Source organism: Globicephala melas, chromosome 3 (assembly GCF_963455315.2).
Source record: "Globicephala melas chromosome 3, mGloMel1.2, whole genome shotgun sequence".
Classification (NCBI taxonomy): Eukaryota; Metazoa; Chordata; class Mammalia; order Artiodactyla; family Delphinidae; genus Globicephala; species Globicephala melas.
The window spans coordinates 156,960,185-156,981,986 of record NC_083316.1 but is presented as its reverse complement, the minus strand read 5'-3'; the positions used below and the strand labels follow the sequence as shown (position 1 = coordinate 156,981,986).

General features: G+C 44.3%; 1 protein-coding gene across 1 annotated transcript; it reads left to right on the top strand.

Moving 5' to 3' along the window:
* The first annotated feature begins 1,938 nt into the window (after positions 1 to 1,938).
* LOC115865469 (interferon-gamma-inducible GTPase 10-like) lies at positions 1,939 to 18,775 on the top strand. The gene is made up of 2 exons (XM_030880355.3): positions 1,939 to 2,115; positions 17,165 to 18,775. Exon 2 carries the CDS (start codon positions 17,185 to 17,187, stop codon positions 18,442 to 18,444), a length of 1,260 nt encoding a protein of 419 aa, XP_030736215.2. The 5' UTR covers positions 1,939 to 2,115; positions 17,165 to 17,184; the 3' UTR covers positions 18,445 to 18,775.
* The last annotated feature ends 3,027 nt before the right edge of the window (positions 18,776 to 21,802 follow it).

Sequence of the window (21,802 nt, the reverse complement as noted above, 5' to 3'; positions counted from 1 at the left end):
GAAGGTCAGACTGTGGGCTGTGAGATGTGTATTCAGGGCATCAGGTCCCAGCCTGTGGACAGTTCAGAGCAAAGATGGAGAAGGCATGAACTTGGTTTTCTTACTTATTTCTTATTTTACTCCTGAGGTCTTTAATTAGCTGTTTGTCTGTGTTCACCTGCATGCACAACTCATTGTCAAGTTCATTTGTGAGTTTTCATCTTTGCCTTGTAGTTCTTTCTACCTGGAATGCCAGTCTCTCTTGTCCCCACAATGATTTCTCAGTCTCTCTTCCGTCATAGCATTGATTGTCTCTATATGTCAGAGAATTTCTCTGATGTACCCAAACTATGGAAGGAGGGAAAGATTCATGACTGACTGCAGAGAAAAGAATATATGCAGCACCAATTTGGAAAGAACTGAGATACTTTCCTTTTTAGAATCCTCTAGTTACGTACATAACATAATGATTACCTACACACTGAACAACTATCCCAAGAAACAGAATATCTTCAGTAACTATACCTATCTATGTGGTCCTACTTACTCCATGCTCTGCCACCAGCCCTTGGGTAACAACTTCATGAAGTATGTGTTTATGATTGCTTTCTTTCATTTGTTGTTTTATCACTGACATATTCATGCCTTAACAATATTTTGTTGTGTTCTCCTGAAACTTTATTTAAACGGCATTATACTGGTTCTTAATTTAAAAACTCGGCAATGGGCTTCCCTGGTGGCGCAGTGGTTGAGAGTCCACCTGCCGATGCAGGGGACACGGGTTCGTGTCCTGGTCCGGGAAGATCCCACATGTCGCGGAGCGGCTGGGCCCGTGAGCCATGGCCGCTGAGCCTGTGTGTCTGGAGCCTGTACTCCGCAGCGGGAGAAGCCACAACAGTGAGAGGCCCGCGTACTGCAAAAAAATAAAAAAATAAAAATAAAAACTCGGCACTATGCTACTAATATTTATTTATCTATTATATCTATGACCCATTCTTTACGATGCTGTAGAGCTCAATTTATTTATCCCTTCTCTGTCATTGGTTATCCTCTCCTTTTTCACAGTTATGAAGACTGCTGTTAGGAACACACTTCTACATATCTTCTGGACATTTGTGCATAGTGACTCTTAGGTACCATCTTAGGAGTGGAAATGCTTGTTCTCAAGGTACATGAATGTACGGTTTTTTTTTGTTCTGTGGGTCAGTTCATTCATCCCTGTGCCAGCACTCAAGTACAGCATTAAAGTATACTTTATTTTTACAATGTATAAAATATACATGAAAAATACCATATATGGTACTGCAAACCCTCCCATTTCTTCTTCTAAAGAAAACTTGGTATTTTCTCCTTAATCTTCCATGTAAATTTAGGAATCCAGACTCCTCCCTCCTCTCTGTGCCCAGCTCCTTGCGGTTTTGCCTTGTGTCCCCAGAGGCCCTTCCGATAGTTTGATTCGCTCATCAGATGTGACCCCATGACCCACCAGAATGATCCAGGCCCCGGGTTGACAATGTGGCAGTCAGGTATAGGTCTCCTAACGATGAAAGAATAAAAAAGACAGAGAAAAGTTAGAGAAATGCTTCTCCCTCATTCACTGGAAGCTTTGAAAAGTTGCTCACAGCCTTCCTTCTTCCCTGTCCTCTGTGCTCCCCTGGGTGTCTTGGCTAGGTGACCTCCCAGGGGTCCTAAGAGACCTGCCTTTCCTGACCCCTAGTACCTCTCTGCCCTCTCCTTACTCACTGATCCTCTGGAAGTCACATTCTTGTATTTTCTTTACTGGAAAATGTGGTGCTGTAGAGAAAGACATAAACACGATTTCCCTGGTTTCATTTTCATTTCTGGAAATGTTAGTTTCAACTATCAATCTTTTCCTCCTAAGGGAGGGGCTCAAGTCAGAGGCTATTGTACTCCCTGCTGCCTCCCATCCTGGGCCTCATTTCCCAGGCAGGGCCGAAGTTTGCCAGTCCTTGCTCTCTACTGTGTCTGCCTTTATCTGGGCGAGGACAGTTCTCTGGATTGTTCCTGTGCTGGGGGCTGCGGGGAGCACTCCAGCAGACTCTGCATTTTCTACTGTTTTAGTGGAAACATTCGAGTCGGAGCTCTGACCAGAAATGTCTTTTCTCTCTTGAACTGGTGAGTGAGCAAACTCTTTGCACTTGCAGTGATGGGATGCTTGTTTTTCGTTTGGAGACCTGAGGGGCAGGGCTGGCTGGTGGAGAGCTGTGGTTTGGTGCAGAAGGCCTGGTCATCCTTTTCAGGTGGTTAAGGGAGTGAGGGAGGGCTAAGAACTGCCCAGGGCTAGGGCAATAGTGGTGAGAATGGGAGAAATGACTGGATTCTGGATACATTTGTTAGGTTGCAGGATTGGGGATGTGAAGTGTGAGAGAAAGAAGATTATGTAGACAGCCCCATGTGCAAATGAGGGGTGGCATTGACACTATCTGGCAGGGAGAAGTCTATGGGAGGAGAGGGATGGGGGCTTGAGACAGGTTTGGTCTTGTTCAGTTACTAAAGATCATCCTAGACATACAAACAGGAGATGTTGTATAAACAATGGGATATTTAGGTCTGAGGTCAGGACAGATGCCTGGGGTAGAGATATAAATTTGGGAGTTGCCAGCACATAGAGGGTGCCGGACAACATGGGACAGGTTAAGATAACCTAAAGGGCGCGTGTATGTGGAGCAGGGTGAGGACTGAGCCTGTTGTAGGGGAGGAAATAATTTTCCTCTACCCTTGTAGGTTCTTATGGCTGGTTTCAGAATTAAAATGACATGAGGCAGATTAATAGAAAAAAAACACAAACTTAACTTTGAATGTGCAGGGGTTCCATGCTGTGAGGCACACCTGCGTTCAGGCAATTGAGGCTTATATGCTATTCAGATTTCAGGAGCAGGGGTAGGAGTCTGGGACTTCGAAGAGGGAAGTCAATTTACAGGACGATGGAAAAATAAATGTTCGGTAAACAATTGTTTGCCATGCCTTGCAGAAACAATGGGAAACAGAGAGGACTTTGATCAAACAGGCCTTGCGAAGTTTCCCCAAGTCTACCACACTAGCTCATAGTCTTAGTAGACATCTCTGGTGATAGCTCTTCTTCCTGAAATAGGCCCTTTATCTAAGTTCTTTTAGGCAGTTAAGGAGAAGGTAAAAGCTCTTTCTTAAAGATAATCATCCTAAAATAATCCTATGCCAAAGAGATACATTTTGGGACAGCAAATTTTGCTCCCCTATGCTGTGGGCACCCCAATTTCAGATCACACTGTGTGGGAGGACGTGCACACAAAGCAAGGAGTGGTCGGCCACACCCACTTCCTGCTTTAGTTTAACAAAATGGTGTTGGGGAGGAGAAATTTTTCCTCTACGCTTCTGGGTTTTTGTGGCTGGTCTAAGAATTAAATTGACATGAGACAGATTAACGGGAGAAAAAAACAAATTTAATTACTATACCTATGAAAGAGGGCTCCAGAAGATTATGGGGTGCAGAGGCAGTCAGGCAATCAAGGCTATATATTCATTCTGAGCAAAGGAGTTGGGGCTAAGGGCGTAGGGCTTCAAAGGTGAGGAAGATAAGGCACAGGGTAATGGGAAGAGGAAATGTTTGGTAAACAAGTGTGTGACCCGCCATGTAAAGGCAATGGGACACAGAGAGGAACATGAACATATAGACCTTGGTAAATTTCCCAGTCTACATGTCTAGCTCATATTCTTTTTAGTTACCTCTGGTGACAGCTCCCTTCTTGGAACAAGCCCCCCCGTCTAAATGCTTTTAAGCAGTTAAGGGGAAGGTAAAAAGGACAACTTCCTGAGTCTTCTGTTTCTTAAAAATAACCAACCTAAAATCATCCTCATATTAGAGAAGCATTTTGTGGTGGCAATTATATCCCCTACGCTGGTCATTCATCTGATTTTTCTTTCACCTTTGAAACAAAATGTCTTCTCATTGCTCTAGTACCCTTCGTTTTTATGACTTAAAGGTCACATTTCAAATACATTCAAAATACCCTCTCTCCAGGCTGAGGTCCTCGATGCTACGTGTAACATCAGAATGGGACTCATTCTTTCTTTCTCCCTATTGGCTCCTACATGGCAATAATTGCTGCTCCATTTCAAGGTGAACCACCACATAGATATTTCAAATCAGGTGGCCACAAACTAGTTAGACCACTGTCAAAGCTCTCACCTGAATAGCAGGTACAAAAGGGTTGGGGTGAGGGAATTTGTGAAGGGATATTTTGAGGGAGATGTAAGGGTGTGGGATCCCCAGGGCAAAGATGGAGGGTGATGCCTGCTCCTCACTTCAAACTCAGAATGAGGGTTTTAGCAGGAGCTTTGGGAGAACAGCTAGAGGACAGGGTACTGGGTCTTTCCCAAGCCTGAGATATCTAAACGTGAAAGTCAGGTTAGCAAGATGTGGCAGGCAAGCCCAAGAAGGAGCTGGGCAGAGAGTATGTTGGGGTGAAGCGGGTGATGTGTGGTCCATACATCTGATCCAGGCCACGTGCAGGAGAGAGCTTGTGTGGGGTCACCTCAGGGCATTTCTCAGAGGGCTACCTGCAGGAGGGACCAGTCTGGAGTGTGGAGTTGATGAGAGAAGTGTGGGATGTGCATGCAAACCTAGGAGTCATCAGTGAGTATGTGGTCTTGTATCGTTGGGGCTGGAGGAGATGTGGGGGAACTGAGTAGACGGAACAAGGAGGTTCCCTAAGGCTACACGTCTCACCTCTCTTTAGGGTTCCCAAGGGGAGACAGTGTTTGTAAAGGTCTTCACCCCTGGACTGGGTGGTTTCACTTCTAGGGAAATGATAAGAGTGCCCATTTTCAAATTATCTTGCCTTTTGTGACTCTAAAACCCACCTTAAAAATCTCTCTCCTCTTTCCCCTAGTTTACTTCTCTTCCCATCACAGACTACCGCAGTCTTTTCAATTTGATATGGGCCAGGATATTCATTTGAACATATTTATTAATGTATATTAATGTATGTATGTACCCATGAAAGCTATATAGTAATGCTTTATGTTTATCCCTTTAATTGTCCACAAAAAGTATTGAGCTTAAAGTCTGTTTTATAATAAAAATACCTATTTGGTCTTTGTCCACAATTCCTGGAAGGAGCTCCTAAAAATGTCGAAATTTCCTCAGTGATAGGAATGTCTTTTGTAAGATAATGAGATTATTGGGGCAGGGAGCCTACAGAGCATCAGGATGGGGGCTGGTGGCCAGAAAGATCGAGCCAGAATTAAAGGGTGGGCAGTTTCAGTTCCTTCCTACCCTTCCTCCCTCCAAACTTCAGGGAGTGGAGGAGGGCTGGAGTTTGAGTTCAATCATCAGTGGTCAATGACTTATTCAACCGTGCCTATGTAACAAAACATTAAAACCCCTAACAAGGTCAGTTTCTTACTTCCTAAACTCAATATTATTGGGGGCATCTCTCTATGTTGATGTGCATAGATCTACTTTATATTTTCTGACACAGCAGTCAGTCAAATATATATCCCATTATTTATTAATTATAAAAAGGACACAGTATTACGTAGGGTACAGACAACGCTGTTGTAAAAGAGGGACTCAAACACGGAGACAGAGAACCAGGGAAGGCTTTCTTTCCCTCTGAGGGCAGTGCAGAGGTTAGCAGACTGCACAGCCGGGTGCTGGTTTTGTCTTGGTCTGGTAGAGCTCAGGCCCTTCCCATCTTCACAATCCACCATCTCCTTGCCCTTGTCCCCATCTGTGTGTTTGTCTCTAGGGGAGCAATCTAATCTTCTCTGATGATCACATCAAGCTTGGCCCACAGTTCACTTGGTTCTCTCACTCCTCTGTCTCTCCCCTGGAAAGCAATCTCTATGAAATCAATGATTTCCATTCCTGAAGCTCCAGGGCTGGGACAGTGCCTGGCACAGAGCAGACACTCAATAAGAATTTGATTAGAGAATAAAGGAAAGAATAAAGAATGATTGTGCTTAGAGAATAAAGGGAGGATTTGCTTCTAGAATAAAGAAGTAAAGGAAGGAATTATTTGACAGTTCACATGCTGTTTTCATTTCCCCTGTGCTTTGGGCTTATTGAGAGCCCTTCTGTAAAGAAGTGATAGTTTCTGAAGATATGAACTCAATATTACTGGTACTATATTTTCACAAGTCCCAAAGCCTTCACATCAGAGGGGAGGCTAGGCTAGGTTTTAGGCAGTGGAGTAAGATGGGATACAATTATCCTTAAGCACAGTTACTCTCTGCTTAAACAACTAAGTTGAGGCCACACAGAGTCTCAAGTTAATACCTGCGGTTTGCGGTCAGTTTGAATGTGAGCCATGGATACAGGACTTTTCAGTAAGCTCAGAGCCGTTCACAGCACTAATGTCACCTTTGCCACCACTTAAGAGCTAAGCATCCATTCAATTTCTCTTGAAATAGTAGGAATGGTCCCCATCTAAGAGTTTGGTTATAAAATAGCATGGGGATACATCCATTTAAAGTAAATTTTACAACAAGCAGACAGAAAGTGACATGTGGAGAAATCCCTAATTTCACAGGACTGCTCCATGATTGCTTCTAGGTGAAGGTTTGGGCAATTGTCCACTCCTTCCCAACCGCTCCTAATGCTGGCTTTACATTCTCCCTCCGCCACCAGTCTTATGAATGAGTCCAGGAGTAAAAGATGCATTTTGCCTAGGAACCAAGTATACTCAACACACATGCACAGACACAGGCACATACCTGAAAAAGAGATTTTACCACAGAATTTGCCATCTCTTCACTTTATTCAATTCCAGTGGGTAACTTTAAAAAAAAAAAACACAACTCTTGTTATAACCCACACAATAGATTTCACAACTTCAGACAAGCAGAATGAAAACCACTCATTAGTGGATTTCCCATGCTGGTTTCTATATAGCTCCCAACATGCCCAATTATCCCCAATCCCAACCAAAGGGACCCATGGAGAAGTGTGGCCCACCTTGCACCAGATGTGGAATCTGAGGTATCGAGGACTTCTGTGAGCCCAGAATCCAATGTACGTCAAGCCCCAAGTTTGTTCCCCATTTGGTCGTTATCATGAAAGGCTGACAGAAAAACAACATGCTCGTTTATTCCAGGAAAGTATGCTAAGCCTCAACATCATCAAAGGGCCTGGTACTGAACAGGACACATCTGGGGAGACGGTGTTTGAAAAGCTCCCACCTCACTAACATCATCTGTAAAGGGAAGAGTTGGAACCCTGCAATAGAGATAGTTTCTCCAATGCTAATACACAATTAAACTGAGGGGGACTGAAATGTCCCATTAGACATCTCATCCTTGAAAGCCCACCTAAGGTCCCTATTCCATGGGAGGTCCACCCTGGGGAACTAGTGGACTCACAATTCCAGATGCCCCAGAAATGGCCAGTGGCTCCTTTTCCAGCTTAGACGCTAAGAGCGTATGAGTGGCACGTCCTGCCCTCCTTCTACACATGTGGTCTCCATCAGAAGACCCCGAATGCCAGGAACGTGGAGATGAGAGGCACACTGGCTCCACACTGGAGGGCTGGATGGGTTTGAAGCAGCAAAGTATTTGTGTGCTGATGTGGTCCCTGAAGAATGTCAGAGAGGGGTCCTGCTATGAAAACTCACTGAAATGAGTAAGCCTGATGCCAAGTTCTCCTGTCCTGGTGTGGGCTCCACCTTTCATGTTCTTACAGTAGCACAGTTATCAAACAAGTTCCATCTTAGGAGCCCTCTCCCTTACACACTCCATGGAAGCAGAGGGTGACGGTGATCAGACAGATGTCAGTGGCCCTCCTGGCATGTCATCCCTCCCTGGGGAACAGTCCTCTCCTCAAACAGAGGCAATTCCTTCTGGGACCATCCAAGCTCAGGTTGCTCCAGAAGGAAGAAATGGAATTGTGGAGGGTTGGGGTTGTCCTAGGGAGAGCTGAGGGAAAGGAGGGAAGAGGAGCTGGCGAAGACAGTTGGTTGTCCTGCAGTTTTCTCCTTCAGCGGCCCTTCGGGGACACTGGAGCTCTCCGCTGGGTTGTTTCTAGATCCGAATGCTGGCAGGACCTCAGCTCCAGGGGGACTCAGGCAGCGGAAGTTTCAGTTCTATTCCTGGAAATGACTCTAGGTGTCCAGGAAAGGAGCGCCAGTTTCCTTTCTGCATTCCGTAGTGGAGGGGGCACTGGCCTGAGCTAGACTCTAAGGCGTCAATGTCAAGTCAGTGCACAGAGGCCAAGCACAGAGTTGGGGTGTCCTGGGTCCAGCCCTGCTGCTTCCCTCCAGAGCCATGTCCTCGGATTTGGTCCTCAGCTCCGTCCTATGTCCACATTCACCTTCACCGTCACTCAGACCCTGCCCCTTCCTGAGGCTCAAGACACTGTCTGCAGAGACGCTCCCTGGTGTTGCCCAGCTCACTCAGCACTTGGGTTCACTTGCTACCACCAGCTTTGCTCAGAGTGCATATTCTCCATCCACCACTGCCGACTGCAAGCTCTGACCCCTACCTGCTGTCAGTGCACCTGCTGGGGGCCTGAGACCCAGCAATGCTCACCGCTGGCCAGGTGACCCTGGGCATCTGCCTAACATCCTAGTGATTGTCATGTGCTCGCTCTCAGATCAGAAGGAAAAGCTCCCCAAGTCTTCTGTGGGCAGGAGAGAGGCCCCAGACAGAGGACTGTGTGAATGTAACAGAGTTAGAAATTTTTCAAGGCTTACAGTGCTTCCAAGGTTTGGGCAGAGATTGCAAACGTCAATAATAAGATAGGAAATTCTTATGCATCTAAGAGATTGTGAATTCAGTTTAGCCACCACTGATTCCTTCCCTGGGTCAGAAGAAGACAGTTGAAAGGTTGAAGAAAGGGAGAGGCAAAGATCACTTTAGTGAACTTGTTGCAAGGGGTGTGGCCAACAGTGAGGGCTGGATGTTCTTTTCTGGGTAAGATGATATCAGGAGGTAAGAGGCTGGGGCTACCCACCTTGCCCAACTCTAAGGAGGAGGTAGCAGGCCTGCAGGTCTGGGCTGTGCCTGTCCCTGAGATCCCAATGGGGATGTCAGTGTGAGCCACACATGGCCCCACCTACGTGAGAGACAGTCACCACACTAGGGGCTTCAGCAGGATTGAACCTGTCCCACCTGAGTGTGTCTTTCCTACTCTTTATTGTTCCCATCCTTGTAACAGGGTCAGTAGGAGGAAGAAAAAGGGAGAAGCTGACTCTTTTCCTGTCCCTGCTGCAGCTCTCTCACTTGGTGGAGGGACTGAGCCAGGGCAGGGGAGATTTCAACTCTGTAAGAGTCTGCAGATTGTTTATGAGACCAATTGGAATTTTTCTTACGTGAGTGGGACCAGGAGACAGGATATTTCCTGAGACATTCCTCCCCTCCTCCAACCAGGAAATGTGTGCTTTGCCTCTGCATTTCAGAGACCTTATTGATGTCCAGGAATAACTTCCCTGTCCTGAAGGTGTGATGCCCTAAGGAGACCGAGATATTAGAGGCCTAGTCTTGTCAGTCATCCACAGAACAGGGCCGAATTGCAACTGAAAAGCTCAGTAAATATTTGCAAGGTAATGGAAGGACCACACCCATTTTCAACTTTAGCAACACTTTTATAGTTAAGCCACTTGCAGAGGATTTTTCTGGAGGAACTCAACCTGAACCCTGCTGGCCCATACCCCAGCCTGAGGGCTTTAGGCAAAGCATTTAAGGCCTGTCCTCCTTCCCTTTTCTCCTGTTCCCTGTTTTGCTTTGCTAGTATTCCCAGGCCTAGTCTGGTCTCAGATACAGGCCTGACACAGTCTCTTGTTCAGCTCTCCAGCCTGCCCAGTTCCTGGTGGTGAAGTGATGACCATGCAAACATCACATGGGTTGAGGGCCTGCCAGAAGATGAGAGGAGGTGGTCAACCAAGAAAGAGGCTGAATTTGGCTGCCTGCCTGGACCTTGGGAATGCCTTTGAGCCCAGGTTCAAACGATTTCAGACATCTGATAGACAGATTAGCCTGAAAGCAGAACCCAAACCTAGAAAAGGTTTTCAAAGTGTGGCCCTAAAGTGCAATCAGCAACCTTTATATGTCTCTCGTGGACTCTGCCCAGATCCTACTTTGGGTTCCTACTCCGTGCAGGGAGAAGCCACCTTGCCAGAGACTCACAGGCCTCTGATGGGACCTGTTAGGAGTTTCTCCTGCAAAGGCAGAAGCCGTGCTTGAGTCCAAGAAACAATTCCATTTGGTAGGTACACAGTAGTGACCATGACATGCTGTGTCACCTCTTGTCCTGAGGAAGGTTCATGTGATCTCAGTGGACTTAGGGCTAGAAAGTCTGACTATGGACCATGAGGTGTGCATTGAGGGGTATCTGAGCAATGGCCGCTCCAGGCCAGAGCCTATGAAATGGGGCACCAGACTCAGAGTGACCCTCACAATCAGGACCAGCCCAGCCCTGGGGAACTCTGAGTGGTGTTTTTAATTAATACTGTGTCTTTTATTTTATTTTATTTATTTTTTGGCTACGTCGGGTCTTAGTTGTGGCACGTGGTATCTTCACTGAGGCATGCGAGATCTTTAACTGTGGTGCACAGTCTCTTCATTGTGGCGCGCGAACTTCTCTCTAGTTGTGGCGCGCAGGTTTTCTCTTTTCTATTTGTAGCGCACAGGCTCCAGGGTGCGTGGGCTCTGTAGTTGTGGCATGGGGATTCCAGAGCACATGGGCTCTGTAGTTTGTGGCATGCAGGCTCTTTAGTTGGGGTGCGCGAGCTCAGTAGTTGTGGCACGCAGGCTTAGTTGCCCCACGGCATGTGGTATCTTAGTTCCCTGACCAGGGATCGAAACTGTGTCGCCTGCATTAGAAGGTGGATTCTTTACCATTGGACCACCAGGGAAGTCCCAAAACTGAAGTTTGTTTTCGTTTTTTTTTTAATTTATTTTTGCTGTGTTGGATCTTCGTTTCTGTGCGTGGGCTTTCTCTAGCTGTGGCAAGCGGGGGCCACTCTTCATTGCGGTGCACGGGCCTCTCACTATCGCGGCCTCTCTTGTTGAGGAGCACAGGCTCCAGATGCGCAGGCTCAGTAGTTGTGGCTCACGGGCCTAGTTGCTCCGTGGCATGTGGGATCCTCCCAGACCAGGGCTCGAACCCGTGTCCCCTGCGTTAGCAAGCAGATTCTCAACCACTGTGCCACCAGGGAAGCCCCTAAAACTGAAGTTTTTAATTGGGTGTCTGTATGTGTTCGTCTGCATCTACAGCTAGCTGTCAAATTCATTTGTGATCTTTCATCTTTGCCTTGCAGTTCTTTCTGCCTGGAATGACAACCTCTCTTGTCCCCACCTCCTCCCTCAATGATTTCTCTGTCTTTCTTCCATCATAGCATTGATTCTCTCTATGTGTCAGACAGAGTATTTCTCTGATGCTCCCAAACTATGGAAGTAGGGAGAGATTCATGACTGACTGCAGAGAAAAGAATATATGCAGCACCAATTTGAAAGAACTGAGATATTTTTCTTTTTAAAGTCCTTTGTTTACTTATATAATATGATGATCACCTACACACTGAACAACCGTCCCAAGAAATAGAACATCTTCAATAACTATACTTACCTATGTGTTCCTATTTACTCCATACTCTGTCACCAGCCCTTGTTCAGCAACGTCATGAAGTATGTATTTACGATTCCTTTCTGTCATTTGTTGTGTGATCACTTACATATGCATGCCTAAGCCATATTTTTTTGTGTTTTCTTGAAGATTTATTTAAAGAGTATTCTTTTTTCCTACTATTTTTTTCTACCATTTCTACTAAATTCTATTTATTTTAAACTCAGTGTTGTGTTACTAAGATTTATTTACCTATGTATAACAATGGATCAGTGTTGTAGAGCTCAATTTATTTATCCATTCTCTGTCAATGGCTATCCTCTCCTTTCTCACAATAATGAAGACTGTTAGGAACACATTTTACATGTCCCCCGTACATTTTTGCACAGTGACTCCTAGGTACCATGTTAGGAGTGGAAATGCTGGGTCCTAAGGTGCACGAATGTACAATTTAATAAAATTAATCCATATTTTTTTCGTAGTGATTGTATTGATTTTACATTCCCAGCAGCTATATTTCAGAGATTCTACTGATTCACATTCTCCCTAGTACTCAATATCGTCCAACTTTAAAATTTTTCCAATTGAATTGACGTACAATGTCATCTCACTGTGCACAGTTTTGCATTTGCCTCATTACTAAGGAGGATGCTAAACTTTCTGTGTGCTTATTGACCACACCTGTTTTTTTTGTTTTTTGTTTTCCTGAGAAAGATCTGTTCATTTCCCCCCATGCCCTGCACTTCCATACTGGTTTGTTTTGCTTCTTAGTGATCTCTGGCATTTTAAAAATACCTTCTTAGTATTGATTTTTAGTTTACGACATTTGTGCCAATATCTTCTCCACATGTCTGGAGAATTTTTACTGTCCTGAAGCATTTATTTTCATAAACAGAAACTTTTCATTTTAATGTACTCTAAGGCACCGCATTTGTCAATCTTATTTATACAGTTATCTTCTGGGTATCTTGTTTAAAAAATTTTTCTGTACCCTAAGATCTGCTATATTTTCTAATAGAGTTTTCTATTTGAAGTTTAGATCTTTACTCTTCCTCTAGAGTTGATTATCAAAAGTGATATAAGTAGGGAATCAGTAACATTCTCCAAATGCAAAACCAGTTTGTACAGCTCCATTTACTTGATAGAGCCTTCTTTACTCACTGACATTCCATGTACTGGGTTGGCCAAAAAGTGCCTTCAGTTGTTAAGTAAAAATAAAAGACACACTTTTCATTTTCACCAAGAACTTTATTGAACAACATAGTCACCCTTTTGTTCCACTACCTTCTGCCATTTTTCAGGAAACTTCATAATTCCATCTGCCCAAAAGTTTGTCATCTTTTTGAGCAAAGAACCGCTCCAGGTGTCTTTTACAGTCTTTCAGGGAATTGAAAGTTTTTCCATTAAAAGAATTTTGTAAAGACCTAAATAATGGAAACCTGAAGGTGCAACGTCTGGTGAATACGACAGATGGATCAGAACTCCCCAGCCAAGCTGTAACAGTTTTTGCCTGGTCATCAAAGAAACATGCGGTCTTGCCTTATCCTGATGGAAGAGTACGCGTTTTCTGTTGAGTAATTCTGGACGCTTTCGTCGAGTGCTGCTTTCAGTTGGTCTAATTGGGAGCAGTACTTGTTGGAATGAATCGTTTGGTTTTCCAAAAGGAGCTCATAATAGAGGACTCCCTTCCAATCCCACCATATACACAACATCACCTTCTTTGGATGAAGACCAGCCTTTGGTGCAGTTGGTTGTGGTTCATTTCACTTGCCCCACGATCTCTTCCATTCCACATTATTGTACAGTATCCACTTTTCATCGCCCATCACAATTTATTTATTTTTTTCACCACAATTTATTTTAAAAAAGATACGTTTAAGTAGAGAATTACATGTGGAAATATGGTCAAGAAGGTTTATTTTAGCATAAGTTATGTAAGGATCCTAAACATCAAATCGCTTAACATAACCAAGCTGGTGCAAATGATTTTCAACACTTGATATGGATATTTTGAGTATGTCGGCTATCTCCCACATGGTATAACATTGGTTGTTCTCACTTAATGTCTCGATTTGATCGCTATCAACTTCAACTGGTCTATCCAACCGTAGAGCATTGTCCAGCGAGGGATCTCCAGCACGAAACTTTGCAAACCACTTTTGACATGTTCAATCAGTCACAGCACCTTTTCCATACACTGTACAAATCTTTTTTGTTGTTGCGTTTCAGTTTCATTTTTACCCTTCTTGAAATAATAAAGGATAATATGCCAAAAATGTTGCTTTTTTCTTCCATCTTCAATATTAAAATCGCTACACAAAAATTCAATTTTGATGTCATTTTTTATTTTTATTTATTTTTTTGCGTTACGCGGGCCTCTCACTGCTGTGGCCTCTCCCGTTGCGGGGCACAGGCTCCGGACGCGCAGGCTCAGAGGCCATGGCTCACGGGCCCAGCCGCTCTGTGGCATGTGGGATCTTCCCGGACGGGGGAACGGACCTGCGTCCCCTGCATCGGCAGGCGGACTCTCAACCATTGCGCCACCAGGGAAGCCCTGATGTCATTTTTTAAATGCACACTGATATGACAGCTGTCACATACACTCTAGGAAAATTTTTTCAAATGAAGTTAAAGACAACTAAGTGCTACTAGAGCCATTTTATGGAAAAAACCGAACGAACATTTTGGCCAACCCATATGTCTCCCTTTCAACATAATTCCACACATGCCTGAGTCCAAGACAGGGATTTTGGTATTGTGTTCTGTGGGTCAGCTGGTATATCCCTATACCAGCCAGCACCCAAGTACAGCATTAAATATACTTTGTTTATTTTTATAATGTATAAAATATACATGAAAATATACCATACAGGGTATGGCAGGTCCTCCCATTTCCTCCTTGAAATGTGGGTTCTCAAATATCGATCAGATTTTCCAGAGGGAGAGGCTCAGGTTAGAAGGTATTGTACTTCCTGACGCCTCCCCGTTCTGGGCCTCATTACTCAGGCAGCAGAGGCTTTGTTCTCTACAGTGAGCACAGGAGCACACTGTGTCTGCATTTCCTGGTGAGAACAGTTCTGGGGAATGGCCCTGCGCAGTCTCAGCATTTTCTGCTGTTTTAGTGGAATCATTTGGATCTGATCTCTGTCACAGGAAGTCTGTTTTCTCTCTGGAAAACATGCTCTATACCTGCAGTGGCCAAGGCCAGCTTTGGACTTGGAGGGCTGAGGACAGGGCTGGCTGGTGGAGAGCTGGAATTCCATCCAGCAGTTCATGCCAACCTCTTTGAAGAACAGACAACCCCTGTGTCTGAAGATGCCTTTCCTTTCTTTCTTTTTTCTTTCTTTTTTCTCTTTCTTTCTTTCTTTCATTCTTTCTTTCTTTCTTTGAGAAAGTTGTAAGAAAATCTGGGGCAACAGAATGTTTACTGGTTTCTCCAGTAGTAAACTACGTAATGTTTAATGCACACTCAGGGTTTTCTGATTCTAGCCTTTCATTACCATAGAGATATTTAAATCTCTTTGAGTTTTGGTAATTAACAGCAATGCAAAATAATTCATTTCTTCGCCATTTCCTTACTCTGTGCAGGCTATAACCAGATACCACAGACTGGGTGCCTTATGAAGAGAAATCTATTTCTCATACTTCTGGAGGATGAAAGACCAAGATCAAGGCACATGTAGATTAGGTGTCTGATGAGAACACACTTCCTAGATGAATGTCTTTTCTGTTTAAGCTCATATGTCAGAAGGGTTAAGCTAGCTCTTTGGGGTCTCTTTTATGAGGGCACTAATCCATTCATGGTGGCTCTGCCCTCATGACCTAGGCACATTTGAAGGGTCCATTTACTAATAAAATCACTTTGAGCATTACATTTTATCTATGGATTTATGGGGACACATTTAGTCCATACCCATATAGAAATACAATCTGTCTGTTGAGGTTCAATAGTCTTCCCACCTTCTTCTTAGAAGACAGCACTCTTGTCTCACTTTGACATTCATTTCAATATTCCTGAGCTATAAATATGTCTCTTCTTTGGTATTCTCCTTTCAACTAGCATTAACATCTGCTTATTTCCTTCATTAGTGATCAGTTAAATTAAATCCTTAACATGTATTCATTTAATATTTTTTGATAGTCATGATTTTACTTTTTAAAAAAAATTGTCTTTGCACAATAGGTAGAATGGGGGTGGAGGGCGTTCAGCACACCCCTGTGGGCCTCTCACTGCCGTGGCCTCTCCCGTTGCAGAGCACAGGCTCCGGATGCGCAGGCTCAGCGGCCATGGCTCACGGGCCCAGCCGCTCCGCGGCATGTGGGATCTTCCCGGACCAGGGCACGAACCCGTGTCCCCTGCATCGGCAGGCGGACTCTCAACCACTGCGCCACCAGGGAAGCCCTAAATATTTTTTAAATCACAGTTTCTTGGTATAACTTTCCTCACTCATAGTGAATGATAGGAGGTGTCATCAATATCATATTAATAATTTCTTTAAATTGCCTAGGTTTAATCAGATGCCCATGTTTCAAAACTGTGCTGAATTGGATAGGGAAAATTAGGGCTCTTATTTACTTCCTCTGCAACTTCCTGTCACATGTTTTAACTTCCACCCAAACTGGTCCATAAAGTGAGGTAAATAGACATTAAGCTGCCATGGGGTAACTATTACCACAATGACTATGTTCTTGGTTGTCCACCTTATGGAACATACATCCTGGCAGGCAGGCCACCTGGTGGGCTTGTCTCTGTCTCCTGCCTCTCCCACAAGGCAAGTCCTGTCCTGATTTGCTGCAGGTTATTGGAAGTGAGGGTCTTTCTGGAAGTCGTCTGTGCTCACTAATGTGTTGGCCTAAGTGATTCTTCCTGCAGAATGGAAAGGTGCTGGGCTCTGTATTCAGGTTTCAGGAAAATACAGACAGTCTATACTAGTTTCCCATTGCTCTGTAACAAATTACTACAAACTTAGTGGCTTAAGACAATATACATTCATTCTTTTATAGTTTTGGAGGTGAGCATTCAAAATGAATCTTAAGGGGCTACAATTAAAGTGTCAGTAGGACCGGTTCCTTCTGCAGGCTCCAGGAGGTACTCCATTTTCTTGTCTTTTCCAGGCTCGAGACACTGCCTGGCATTCATTGGCTCATTGCCCTCCCTCCATCTTCACTACAACCTTTGTTCCTATTATCCCATCTTCTTTTCTGCAGTTGGCCATGCCTCACTCTTATAGGGATGCCTGTGATTATATTTAACCCATGTGGACAAACCAAGATAATCTTTCCATCTGAAGATCATTAACTTAATCACATCTGCAAAGTGCTTCTCGCTATGTAAGTAACATATTCACAGGTTCTGGGGTTCAGGAAGTGGACATCTTAGGGGCCATTATTCTGTCTCTACATTGTCCTGACTCCTGGAACATATAAATCATCAGCTTAGAAAACAGGTAGTCTTTTTTGTAGCAGTGGAAACAAAAGTCATCAGGAAAAATAAATGAACTGTAGTAACATGAGTAAGTGTGAGAGACGGGACCGATCTGTTGAGACCACTGTGTTTCCTCAGCTGAACCTGCCTGTTCTGCTGCTTCATTCACCTTACCTCCTTATTCCCTTCCTTTTCCACAGATCATCCAGGGTTAACTGGCATGGATTGGTTCACCTCCTATTTCCTGTCAGGAAAGAATTTTGAGCAATTGGCCCAAAAATGTGTCCCTCACTACTCCACCTTGATCAGCAAGGCAGTGGGGATCCTCTCTCAGGAAAGTGTTGAACGTATTCAAAGAGTCTTTCAGGAGGGGAAGCTAAAAGAGGTGGTTGAAGAGATTCAGGAAGCACTTCAGAAATCTGAGAACGCTCCCTTGGCTGTGGCTGTGATCGGGCAATCTGGTTCTGGGAAGTCCAGTTTCATCAATGCCCTTTTAGGTCTTGGTCATGAAGAGGAGGGGTCTGCTCACGTTGGAGTTGTGCCAACCACCATGAAGAAAACCCCCTATCAACATCCGAAATATCCCAGTGTGACCTTCTGGGACCTGCCTGGAACTGGGACTCCCAATTCCCTTCCAGATCCTTATCTAGAAATTGTGGGAGATGATGACTATGACTTTTTCATCATTATTTCTTCCTCACAGTTCAGCTCAAATGATGCTCTCCTGGCCCAGAAAATCAAGGAGAAGGGGAAGAATTTCTACTTTGTTAGAACAATGGTGGATGTTGAATTACACAGTGAAGAGAAAAGCAAACCCATATCCTTCAAAACGGAGAGAGTCCTTCAGCAGATCCGAGATGACTACCTGGCTATTCTCAGCAACCTCGGAGTATCTAATCCGTGTGTCTTCCTGGTCTCCAACTTTCACCCGGATAAGTTTGATTTCCCAAGACTGCAGGAGACATTGCTGCAGGATCTCCCTGCACATAAGCGCTACACCTTTGTGCTCCAGTTGTCCAATTTGTCTGATGCTTTCCTTGAGGTGAAGAGAGTTATCCTCAAAGAGAAGATCTGGCTGAATGCCCTGAAATCAGCCGCTTTGGCCATCATCCCTTTCATGGCCTTCTTCAGTGGCTTTGACTTGCCTAAACAGGAGAAGTGCTTGAACCTTTATCGAAGCTATTTTGGTTTGGATGAGCAGTCAGTCAAAGAGATTGCCCAGAAACTGGGCACATCTGTGCAAGAGATCAAGAGCTCCACAAAGTCCTTGGATTTCTGGTTATTTGTGAAGAATGACAGTATAGCAGCAAAGGCCATGAAATGCGCTGAATCCTTTTGCTCAGTGAATGGAGGACTCCGATCTTCTGTCTTTCAATTTTTGAAAGTGTATTTTTTACGTTTGAAATTCATCAATACGGTGGCTGATGATGTTAAAATGCTGTTGCATAAGACTTTAGAGAGCGGAAGTCTAAGAGAATGAGGCAGAGATGGGTAGAGTTGCCTAACCGAATAACAAAAGGGCCTCAGGTCTTGTGTTCTCTGGGTGGGAGCAGGATCCTCTTCTACCCACCACCAAGGCCAACACTACCCTAAAGTAAAAAGATTGTCTCACTGTTGGAAAAAGACAATTGCTCCACATTGATGCTACACTGCTAAGTAAAGGGGATTTGACCATAACCTCTTTTCTGTACTCTCTAAGCTATTTTGCTCTAATCATGACAGATATGCACCATATAACTTTCATTAATCTCCTGGTGTTATAAGGTATTTTTCATTTGCAAGTTTTACTCTGATAATAAACGTTTGGTAATAATTATGATAACTGTTATCTATTGGCTTTTTATGAATTATTATCCCCCGTCATCATTTCAATACCATCCTCATCAAAATAAGGGAAAATACACAACTATGGGAATATGGCCAAGTGAACAGTTGATGATGTGTATGGGGAACCACAGCAGGTAGAAGAAGACAGGATTAGAGAAATGGTTTAAAATGTAATATTTCTAGATACTGTTAGAGATTAAAGGGAGGGAAACCAAGGCAGCGTTTTTATCTCTAGGACTTTTTCAACACTGGATGGATTAAGAGACCAGTGAACAGGCCACGATGAAGGACAGGAGATTTGAGAGAGTGAAGTTGAATTAGGAAGGAAAGAAAAGATTAACTGAACTGGGATAAATGAGAGAATAGAGTGTTTTTTTCTCTCACCCAAAATTTTATATCAAACTTCTGAAACAGAAGCACACAACAACAGTACCTGTCTTGAGTTTTGGGGATTCTCACTTCTGCTGTAACTGTAATTGTACGTACGACTTTCTTCTCTTCTTCCCTATATCACTGGTATAGGGTGGATGCTGTATGGTCTAAGAGATGTACATGGCTGAGGCCTTCCCTTAGATCCCCACACTCCAGAGGCTCTCTCAGTGGGTGGAAGGCACTGAGATGTGAAGTAGGGCATGAGGGGCCCACAATCACCCTGCTCCTCTCTGTTCCCCCACTGCTCAGCAGAGGACTCCTGTAGAGCAGAAGCAGTCAGTGGGGGATGAAGCAGATCACTATGTGTGCTGCCTCATATTCAACAGATGTGTGAAATGATAAAAGGGAAGGAACTCTTGACTTTCTGTTATGGACAGATTGCATTAAAAAATTTTTGTTCGTCAGATGTGACCAACATGGGGACTCACACGACCTTCCCCTTCTCCAGAAATTATGACTCTCCACATTCCCCAGGCTTTTTCACTTCATTTCAGTGGCCTTTCATCAAGATAGCAAAGGACAAATCAAATGGGTCTGGTGTGGGTCCCAGTGGAAACACCCTTGCTACAAAATGAGAGTTATCAAATATTTACATCTGTGGGGTTTTTTTTTTTCAAATTTCCCTTATTCCCAAATAAGACAGGCAGGGTTAATGAGTCTTTCTCTCTAGGAAGAAAGGACTCAGAGGAGGAAAATAGAGAATCTGTTCTGGTGCCTTGTTTTCATCATCCAGAGTGAACAGGAGGGTTCATGTACCTAGGAGAATATTCAGGAAGTGCCTGAATGCTTCCCATCGCAGGGAAAAGAGTGGGGAAATGGGAGGAGGCTGTGAAGAAGAAGAGAGGTCTCAGAGTCTGGTAGGAGGGGACAGAACTGTGCAGTGTCTCTAAACTGAGACTTTTGAGTCTAGGACATCAATATGTGTGAGCATCAGGCTCTTATAAGGGCAGTTTCTGAAGTCCAGCCAGACTCTGTCAGCAGAAGCTTCAGAAGTTCCTGTGGGTGGTGCTGTAATGGTTCACCACCACGTTAGGCATTGGGTGAGCATCTCTCATTCAGCAGCCTGCAGCCCATAACCTGAAACACCACCTCACTGTGCCATCCACTTCCTTGGTCCACCATGTGTCTTACCTTGTGAGCACAAAACTCCTTTTCATGACCACTAGAGGGTTGGTGTTACTGAGAAAGGGAAGCCCCTGTTTTCCCCTCATCCCTGCCTCTCAGGGCTACTGGTTGAAGGCACCTTCCTGTCTTCTTACCACTGGATTAGTGGTAAAACAGTTCCTATCCTGTCTTCTCTCCCAAATCAGTGTCTAGTAGATACAAATTGGTTCTCTGCACTGGGACACTTTTGAAAAGCATGCTGTGAATGGTATGGTTTCCTGGATACCTGACACTTGAGCAGAGACAAAAAATATGCATATATGTTGGGAAAGTGCCCCCAGTAAAGGGAATAGCAAATGTAAGTTTGTGAAAATGGGAGGTACTTGCCATGTCCACTGAGTAGGTAGTAAGCCCCAGTGGTGGAGTAGTGACCAATGGGAGAGTGGTAGGATATGAAGGCTTAGGAGTAATCAGGTAACAGGAATGTAGGATGATGGTGGGCATGGTCTTTTCTTCAGAATTTATTCTAAGTATGATAGAAACATTGAAGGTGTTAGGCATGACTTAATTTAGGCTTGGCAAATAGATTACAGTGGAGGCTGAAAGGATAGCTCTAAAGCACCTAAAGGTGATTATTCATTCCTTCTTGTTAGAGATGATGGTGGCTTGGACAACAGTGAGAGAGACAGAGTGTGTGAGAAGAAACTGGGTTCAGGATGTATTTTGAAGATAGACCTGCCAGGTTTGCTGACTAACTAGATGAGGATGTTAGAGGGAAACTATAAGAATCACCTGATGATTCCTTCTGAGCAACTAAGTAAGCGGGATGCCATTCAAAGAGATGGGGAAGTCTCTGGGACAGTAGACCTGGGGGTAGGGGTGGGGCTGGGGAATTAAGAGTCAAGATCTAAGAAAAAGACTGTTAGACTTGAGGTGTCTGTTGGAACTCTGAGTGGAGGTGCCATGTGGACAGGTGGAGGTTTGAGTCTGAGGGTCAGCAGAGATCATGGTTGTGCTGCTTTCTATCTGTCTAACCTTTGGCAAATCACTGAGAAGCGCTTCCCTTTACCCTCAAAATGGGGATCAACTTACCCACTCAAGGACCTTTTGGGGAATACAAGTCCTGGGATGATTTAATATTTACATGAAAGGAGTATGGTGCAGTGAAAGTGCTCCATGGAGTGGAGAATTTATTAGGAGGTAAGCCACAGGTAAATTAACTTGGGGGAGAAAAATTTATCATTATAAACCTGTCTCCAGGGAACAAATGAGGAGGGGAATGCAGGCAAACTGGTAAGGTAATCACCATACTTCCCCCTGAATCTGGGGCTCCATTAGGTTCCCTTGACTTCTCCCTTTTATTGACTACTTTTTTTCCTGTCAATGAGTTAATTTGTTCATTTTTCCCACATTGATATTCACTTGTTGCAGCAACATTTGTTGAAAAGGCATTCGTTTTTCCATTGAATGTTGTC

Coding starts and splice junctions, on each gene's coding strand:
- LOC115865469 (XM_030880355.3), top strand. CDS start 17,185: ATGGATTGGTTCACCTCCTATTTCCTGTCAGGAAAGAATTTTGAGCAA.